This window comes from Limulus polyphemus, unplaced genomic scaffold, assembly GCF_000517525.1.
Source record: "Limulus polyphemus unplaced genomic scaffold, Limulus_polyphemus-2.1.2 Scaffold333, whole genome shotgun sequence".
NCBI classification, from domain to species: Eukaryota; Metazoa; Arthropoda; class Merostomata; order Xiphosura; family Limulidae; genus Limulus; species Limulus polyphemus.
The window spans coordinates 405,756-415,921 of NW_013665943.1; the positions used below are offsets into that span (position 1 = coordinate 405,756).

General features: G+C 35.5%; 1 protein-coding gene across 1 annotated transcript in view; it reads left to right on the plus strand.

The window, feature by feature from the left end:
• The window catches only part of LOC106457450 (dynein heavy chain 8, axonemal-like), a 459,787-nt gene that overhangs the window by 267,514 nt on the left and 182,107 nt on the right, over positions 1-10,166 (plus strand). The window contains exon 44 of the mRNA XM_022383398.1: positions 9,672-9,913. Within this exon, the coding sequence (XP_022239106.1) occupies positions 9,672-9,913 (242 nt within the window). The remainder of the gene's footprint in view (positions 1-9,671; positions 9,914-10,166) is intronic.

Here is a 10,166-nt window from a genome sequence, read left to right on the forward strand (position 1 = left end):
CTAGTCTTACACTGCTAAATTATGGATGGCTAGCACAGATAGCCCTCATGTAGCTTTGCACGAAATTCAAAAATAAACAATACTGACACTTTAGATAGATGGCACTACTACTATGATTTTTTTGAAATAAGAGAGATGTTTACTGTTAGTTATTGGCTTGTCAACTTATTATGATGTGATATTTATATGGCTCAAGCAATCACCTGAAATACCATATAATTATTCATAATATCATTATAGACTTTTATAAAAAATTTTGAGGGTCTAATTTCTTTTTTAGTTTTTCAAAATTAGTGTATTATTTTGATGATCACATAACCCTTTTGGCCATCAGTCATGTGGCCGTATCTGAAAGAAAGAGGAAACTATTTCCATTTGTATATAAAAAAAAAAAACAGATAACTATCCACCAATGTTGAAGCTATCTTTATTAATAAACAAATGAAATGTAAAGGATTTCATATCACTGTAGCTTATAGAGCTAGAAGATTAAAGCAATTATTCAATATAATTAATTATCTGTGAACACAGATTTCATCAATTAGTTTCATGTAAAATAATTAATAAATTAAAATACATTAATTGGGTTGATTAATTGAACAATAAATGTGCCTTTTGGCCATAAATCATTTGGCTATATTAGAAAGATAGAGGAAACAGTGTCCATTTGTTTAAAAGAAATTGCCCGCAAATGTGGAAGTTGTCCTTTTTTGATGAACAATTAAATGGTTGGAAAGGATTTTCTTATCTTTTTAGCTACTTGAACTAGGTGATTACAATTATTCATTGATATAATCAGTTGCATCAAAAACATTGATTAGCATCACACACACATTGAAATGATTCATACACAAATAATGAATTAATCGAAATCAGTATTTCTGATTATTTCTGTGTTCACTTATACCAACTATCCAAGGAATCAAAATATTTCCAATATTTTTTTGATTAATTCAAGTTTGTTCAGCTTAACTGATTAGCATTATGACTGATGAAAATAATAAACTAATCAATATTACTCTGTTTTCTGATACAATATTTTTCCTCTTCTCCAAAAACTTTTCTCTACTTATACTGCCTTCTAACTGCATAAATGTTTACTCGCCACTAACCAATTCTCACTTACCATCACGTATATTGTTGACATGAGATATCTGCATGCTAACGTGCAATTGATTATACAGCCTCCACCAACAGGAGTGCAACACTACCCCCCATCATAACTAGCACCCTCTCAAATTTTGCAGCTATTTACCACTTTTCGATTGACGTGTTTTTCACTCACAGTTTTGATTGACTTACACAAAAGTTTTTACTTTCTTGTTTGTCAGGCCTTTCAACTTCTTTTCTAAGTCAGTTACGTTGGTTATTTAATGTTTTGCTAATTCTAGTGAAGAGTTATGAATTATATTTTTTCTTTTATCTCTTCTATCCTGCTTCACTTCCGAAAGTCATTTCAGGTGGTCACAACTTCGACTGCTGTTACTCCTGCAGTGGATTTCCTGACCACATACACAGGGTCAGAACCAAGGTTGTTGGCATATGAAGTGACAGCTATGGTTCATTCAGGAATTGGTCAATTTCATACAACATTCAGAACAAACTGTAGATGGTTCTATCATACCTGCTGAAGATTTGATTGTTTGAGAAAAGGAAGATTTAGACAGCCCTTTTCCTCCTCCTGAATGTCTCTATCAATTGCATTTCATTTCAGGGTTATTGCCCAAGCTTCCTTCACCTTTTGAGGACTTGATTAATCAGTTATGTTATGTTCTGTCCTTTTCTCGTGTTTCCTATAGTTCCACCCCTGCCCTACTTGGGTATGAGTCTTTGGGTCAATACTTTGTGTTTCTTCCTTCCCTGGATATTGGGGCTCATGTGAGTCATGTTGGGGGGAGAAATTGTGTTCAGAGATCAGTATGCCTCAACCCCATGTACTGTGGATGAGTTTTGCTTATCATTGTTCCAACTTCCATTATTTAGCCCCACATCATTTGGAGTTACTTATCACTTTGTGAAGATAGGACCCCAACTTTGTTATCTGTTACCTTGCAGATTCCAACTTCTCTGGCTTCAGAAACTTGCCATTGTTAGCCTGTCAGACATAATTTTGGGAGCCAGACTCCTTCAATTTGCTCAAGTTTGGAGGTCCTTTGCTGTGGATGCCTGGGTTCTGAGAATCATCTCAGAGGGCCTGGTCCTCCAATTCCATTAACGAGTAACATGTCCCTACTGTATAAATATTCACAAACAGTTATTTTAATGCAGCTCCAGCTAGTGTTTGTTTGTTGTGGATTTCGCGCAAAGCTACACGAGGGCTATCTGTGGCCATCTAGTGTATGAGGACAGTGGTTTCCTAGAGCCCATTTCAACAGTTCGATCGCACGGAAATCCAGAGGTGTTGCTTCTAGCCAGTATGTCTTCATAAAGAATAACATAACTTATTGGTGGTTTGAAGTTTGAATGGCAACTTTATTACATATTATACCATTGCAAAGTCCCACTAGAAATCTGTATAAATGTTTAATTAACATGCATGTGAAAGTTAAAAACCAAGAAAATTTAAATTATTATTTGTTTGTAGTTAAGCACAAAGCTACAAAAGGGGCTATCTGTGCTCTGCCCACCATGGGTATCGAAACCTGGTTTATAGCATGATCTGAGAATCATCTCAGAGGGTCCTCCAATTCCATTTAAGGGATCCTGTTTCAGTGCCAGAGTCTTTTGGAGGTGGTTTGAGATTTACTTTATAAGTGTGCCATTGAATGAGGTGGCCTTTCACATCCTGGATTTTCTTCTCATCTGTTTGCTGTTCCCCACAAGATGGGGGATTGCGTAAATCCACCTGGTTGTTCAGTCGGGACAACACTACCATGGGTGTTCTTCTATCTTCTCCTCATCTGAATCTCACCTTTACAGATACTTATTTTTCTGGTTGTGGGGGCATATCTCGACACTCAGGAGGTATTGGAGAGTTAGACTCTTACTGAGTTCTCTCTCCATATCAATCTTGGCTCTCCTTGCAGTTCATCAAGTGTGATTCACTTCCTGCAGGCTCTTTGGAGCTGGTGGATGATGGTACATCCTGAAAATTCTACAGTAGTCTTGTACATCTCCAGGCTAGGGGCACTCTTTTGTGAGACTTCTGTTTTCATAGGTTGGATCTCATATATTGGGTCATCACATCACTTTATTTGCATGTCTTCTTCTGGGAATCCTGACTCCATAAGTAGAATTTTGTCAGTTATCCCGTCCTGACAAAATTCTACTTATGGAGTGGTTTTTAAATTCTCAAGTTTTTCGGGGGTTGTGTGCTCAATGGGGTGTCTCAGATTTAGTCACTTGCCACTCATTTTAATACATTGCTTTTCCAATTTTTGTCTCCTGTTCTTCCTTTTTTTTGGCTAGGACAGTAGGTGCTCTCTGGATTGGAAGAGTTGGTACTTATATGCCTGTCTTTCTATTTTCTTGTCTCCCACATTTCCTTGCCATAATTCAGACTGCTGCATTGGCTTTTAGTATTGCTCCCCTTCCTTTATCTCTGCTGCTACGACATCAGCCCCTATCAGGCATGCATCATCCATCCATTTCCACACTCTGTCTTCATGTGTGGCTTTTGTCCAGTCCATCACCAGAAGGGTCAGACTTTCGTACCATGTGGTTTCATCCACAGCAGTTTAGCAATATCATTCATACATGTATTACTGTTAGTTTGTCTGACATGGTTATCATCCTTCCCATCCTAATGTTTCTTGCTTCACATCCATTTGTGATGTGGCAGCCTTTTGACAGAGGTTTTTGGTTTCCTCTGTTTCAGGTTACTGGGTGGATTTATCAGCCACACTCTTGGTTTCCAAATAAGCTTGTGTCTTCCAGTTGCCAGTTTTGTCAATGCTCTTTTGTTTGTTCCGCAATTCCTGTCCTCCTTGCCCTGCTTCACTCCATAATTGGAATCTCAATGTGGTACTGCATGCTCTTACCCATCTTACTTTCGATTCTTTGTCTTTGTTATATCACCTTCTTTGAAGTCCCTTTTCTTGCTTCTATTAGCATGCAAATGTTATGGTTCAGTTGTCTTCACAATTGATGTCTACCTTTTTTTTTCCTAGTTCCTACATCCTCATTACCTTTACCCCAAAACTTCAGCTGCTTGAGAGAGAAATTCTGTATTCACACCCATTTCCCTTCCTTCCATATCCCACCTTTATAACCATTCCAGTCCTGACTGCCTTCTTTGCAAGGTCAGGGCTCTCTGATGGTATATGACATGCACTGCTCCCTTCTGTGATTCCCATTATTCTTATGGGTTGGATCCACCAGTTGATTTGCTTGATGTGTTCTTCCCTTTTATTCTGACTATTGTTTTCTCTTTCATTTTTCTTCCCTTCAGATTCGTCACATTACCAGGTCCTTGGCTGCACATTTTGGTCTTCCTTTGGGAGACATCCTCGGTGCAGGTATTTGGAACACTCCACACCTTTTTTAATGGTGAGTGATAAATAATTTTTTCTTTGCATGTTTGGATCCCACACTGTGGCGGGTGTTGCCTGACCAGGTACACTTAGTCTTAAATCTGCAATGGAAAACCTGTGCTCATATAACATCTCAGATGATCTGCAGCATTGAGGCAATTACTACTGTGGATCTGACGTATAATTCAAGATGTCACCAAATGCTGGTTGACTACATCCACGTGATCTATTTGCTTTGCAAAATACGATGTAACATAACATAACCAGGTCATATTATACCCACTGGTGAGATGAGATGTTTTGCAAGACTGCTAATAGGTATACTTAACACTATTTTGCTCCATAAATATGTTCATGCCAGACCATTCACTCATGGACTAACATGAGTAAAGCAGACAGGGATTACTTTCTATCTCTGATGATCCATGGCGTTTGAGGCTCTTCCTATCAAGGACCTTATGTACAATTGCAGATGCCACAAGGTGTTGGTTGATTGACTCCATCAACGTGATTGCTCTGCTTTTGAAAATAGGGTATTTTGGTTATCCAATGCACTTTCTCTGGTGGTGCAGTCCTCTGGACTCTCCAACTTACTTTTTTCCCTCCTTCTTCTAGTGGAGTATGGGAGTCCTTGCTAATTACCAGTTCCTAGTTGCTGGGGTGGTGGACTGTGGAGGCCTGTCCTTTTGAGTGTGCACAATACCACTCAGTTGAGAGTAGGGTGGTAGCATTGTGCTGTTGTAGATGGCCTGATGCCCTTCCAAACATGACCTGATATACAATTTCAGATGCCAACAGGTGTTGGATGAAGTACTCCCCATTTATTGCAGTTTGCCCCTCTGGCTGAGGCACCTTTCTTCCTACTGTCTGCCAGATGCTTGTTCTCGGTGGATCTGGTGTTGGTTGGAGCCAGACCATGTGTTTGGGTGGTTTACCCTTCTCTTACTGCAAATTTGACAATAAATTCATAATTCCGCCAGGTTTTGGACTGGAGATGCAACCCTAAATAGTAGTTCCTCTTCCTACCATCTGCCGATGTCAGTTACCAGTAGATTTGGTGGTTGTAGCTGGATGAGACACATGAATTTCCACATGTGTAATTCTGGGCACCTTTTTCCTACTGCAAACTGGATGCATAATTCCCAATACCACCAGGTTTTGGAAAGAAGATGAACACCCACCTAGGCTTTCCACCTTCCTACCATCTGCCGGATGTCAGTTCCAAGTGAGTCTGGTGTCAGATGTATTGGAGGTGCACACGTGTGGAGGCAACTTCTTGGTATGGAAGCTCTTTTTCCTTGCCATTACCAATTTTTGAGGAAAATGGTAGAGAACTCACTTCCTACCATGGACCTGATATACAATTCAAGATTTTGCCAGGTGTTGTTTGAGTTCAAACTCCCAATTACAGTTTTTCATGCCCTAGTCACTACACCAAGGGTTCCCTTTAATTTCTCTAACTTTTCATAGGGTCCCTCCTTTGTTTCTGCCCTTTTGGCAACACCTTACTAATGGACAATAAGTATACCTGGGTCAGAAGTGGTGCAGTATCCCGCGAGTGTGTTGTTTTTAATTCATTCTCATACCTCATGATTTTTTGGGGGGCACTTCCTAAAGGGAAATCACCTTCTCACTAGCCCTCCACCCATTTAATGTAGGATTCTAGCTTTTAATGAGAAGAGGATGTAAGATACCATATTGAAAGTTAACATTTTCCTAATCTGAAAATGTATTTCTGATAGATACTTACCTCCTCTCACATTTCCCATCTGTCCTCCCCACTTTCAATGTGGTTTAGTTTGATCTGACCAATGTCTAAATGCTTAACAGCTGCAAAATTAGAGAGAGTACTAGTTACAATAGGGGTAGTGTTGCACTCCTATTGGTGGAAGGTCGCTGCATAATCATTCAAATGTTAGTATGTAGATATCTCACATTAACATACATGAGGGTAAATGGAAGTATCAAGGCTAGTGAAAGTATGTACCAATAGAAGGCAGTATATGTCAAGAAAAGTTTTTATGAGAGCAGGTATGTATCTATGGGAAATACATTTTCAGTTTAGGAAAATGTTAACTTTACTAGCAAATAATGGGATTGATTGTGACATGACTTGAGAGCTGTTACTAATTCTTTTAGTATGACTGCATGAGATTGTATACATACATTCTGCTTTCATACAACTCACAAATGTGAGGATGTAGCCTAGTGGCTGTTAGTTACATAACTAGCCACAGTGATGCCTGTTGTTTGTGTTTTAAATGTTTGGATTAAACAGTAGTGTAGTTTCAACTTAGTTTACTGATTACTTATTACAAGCTGCAAAGTTAACCAATGTTACTTAGAGTAAGATTGCTTTAATAAAAGAATTCAGGGTGAGTTAATATTCATTATTCTTAATTCACTCAGAAACAAAGATGTTAATAGTTTAATAATTCATTAATTTAGCTTTCAAAAATTTCTAAACATAGGCTAATGACATTTTAACAATATGTGACATAGTTAATTTGTTAATATATTTTTACAATCAATACTTCTGTTTAATTATGACTAGCTCTAGCTAGATAGAAAACATTTAAAAGGGAAAATGAAAGTCAGTTACTGGTACTATGCCACTGTCTAGTACAGTAAGCCTTATGTTGTTTGATTTATTGATTTTTTATTGAAGCACATTTGTATGTCTCTACAGTTTCTTCCATGCATACGGTACTGTAACATGTAAAGTATTAATCATTTCACCATGCTCTTTCTAAACTTCCATCCACATGAACAACTTTTTGCATGAAAGCTTATGGAAGTTTTGTTATTTTTATAAAGTTATCAATAATGTTTTTTACAATGATGAATAATTTTTGATCTCAGGAAAGACATCATTTAGTATCACTACAAGCTTTCTTGCCAAATAGTAAACATTGTAAGGGGTTTGTTTTTCTAGGGTTAGAGTGAATTTTGTTTCACTCAATTATATATTATCTACCACACACCATGATAAAATCTTTAGTATTTTTATCATATGATATCTAGGGACAGTTATTTTTAAAGAAGAGTTAGTTTATTTAATTTTAACAGAGTAGTCTTGTGAAAGTTTGTACGGAGAAACCCAAGAATGCTATTAATCATATTTTCAGCTTGTTAAAACTTTCCTACCAAATTGATTATATATTTTCATGTACAAGGGTTTAGGATTAAAAAAGTAACTTAGTCCTAAATTGGTGTACCTGAAGATGTCTTATTGGCCCATCTGAAGTAGTACTATGCTGTTTTTATGCTTAAGAATAATTAATGGAGTATATAAATATTTCAGTTTAATAATATATGAACATATAAGTTGTCTAAAAATTAATATATACATTTTAAAACATAATAATCTATAAACAAAGAAATGTATATACATGTAGTAAAGTGCATGTTCATCTTAAATCCGTAAGAGTTATTCCATCTCACTAGTTTTAGCCTAAACCAAGTTTCAAGATTTTGTCAACAAACAGTATCAAAATGGTGACTGTTCACTGAAAAGCACATACCAATCAACATGATTAATTGGTAGGAAGAACTTGTCAAACTAATTTGATTGATTTCTTTACTTGTTTATTCATAAATATTAATCAACATCTTTATTCTCATAATATGATTAAGACATGTTTCATACAAAGACTCATCTGTAACAAGATTACAGCTGTTTTGTGGGGATTCTGTTCAAGGCCAGTTAAGGATATAACAACATATGGCTAAAGCGATCTAATTTTTTATTCCATGTGAATAGTAATCTGCCTATTCATGGTTGTAATTATCTATTTCATTCTCATTTGACCTTGTATGAGTAGCACACACAATCTCAAACCATGCCTATAGAAGAGAACAGAGGATGACAAAAGTCATATGGATATAATGTTAAATCTATAATTATGTAGACCAACATATATTTTTTGTATGGTTTAAGATATGTACAACTGTAGCATATTTAAGTCAAACTGATTTCCCCTTAGAACATTGGGACATCTCTGCAGAATAACAGGAGATTCAACAAGATATTTTTTATGAAGTAATTGTGAATTCTCTGACTTTTTCTGAGATTGAGAAAGATAAAAAAGACTGGACACAGTTTGAAACACTCAATGAAAACAATGTTTATTTATACTTAAAAACATAGTGAAAATAAAGTGTGTATTAGATTAAAGACAGCCTCTTTACTTGATAGTTATTTCTCTAAACTCTCACCACAACCTATAAAGAGGTTTATTAAGAACTAGTTAATGTGATGGGTTATACTTTAGGAGAATATTACTATTTACAGGAAGAATTTAAACTTCACTTAGTGACTGAGGGCTTGAGCTTGAGAGAGAGAGAGAGAAAGCTAGCTAACATAGAGATCATAGTATTACATACCAAATTCTATAATGCTGTGTTTTTGGGATACAAACCCCATCAGTTTTACTATTGATTAATCCCAATATAACGTAAGAGAGATTATAAATTTGAGATATCATTTGACTGATCAATTGAGAAAACTACTATCGAAATTCTTACACAACATGTAGCCTTACAGCCATACATTCCATGTGAAAAAAAAGGGGGGTTTTTGTCTAGAGAATTAAAAAGTAACAAAAGCAGCTAGGACAAAATCAGCTTAACAGCTTTCTTGACCATGTTTTATATTAAAACTGTACATTTTTAGAATCACTGATAAATTTAGAATAATAGTATATTAATATAAAAAGATAGAAAATGCATGGTATGTTTATATACCACACAACCATTTGTAGACACTTTGTGTTAAGCTCTTTTTTTTTATCATTACAGAGTTATTCTATTTTTATATACTTCCTATATATATTAAGTTTATAATGTTTTTGTTAAAATAATGATAACTCCTTTTTCTTTCTGAGTTTTCTTGTAAACACTTAAAAATGTTCTTTATACTGTTACATATGATTTACATACAAGTTATGCAGTCTATTCATAAATTTTACATTATATTCAATAACTTTAAGTTTAGACTTATTAAGTACTATGGTTAATTTTAAAGACTTGATTCATAAAGTAATAGATTTGAAACCAATAGTAATATAAATTACAGTCCAAATTAGCTAATAAATATTAGGTTTATAGTGTTCAGATTGCATTAATTCATCATTTGAGTACCAATGCTGTTAACGTTTTCATGGTAATACAATAAAATTAATGTGATTATATCTTTAGGAGAACACATATGGCTTGTACTAGATGGCCCTGTTGATGCAGTTTGGATAGAAAACTTGAATTCTGTGCTAGATGATAACAAGACACTAACTTTGGCTAATGGTGACCGTATTCCTATGACACCACATTGCAAAATTATATTTGAAACTCACAATATAGACAATGCTTCACCTGCAACAGTATCACGTAATGGAATGGTGTACATGAGTTCTTCGGGGCTACCTTGGAAACCCATTCTAAAGGTAATTTATTTGAAATAATTCATTGTAATTGATTTGTACATATTCGTTCATTAAAGATTCACATTTATTTATATTGATATCTTATGGAAATATTATTATAAAACATCATATATATTGTATTAGGTCATCAAGAAATTAATGGTGTGTTTTGGAACACTTTCATTAACCACCCTCCAAAAAAACGTACATTACATATAATAGTTAAACGAACTCCCAAACATCACGTTAGTGTAGCCGATATAATGTGTTAAGT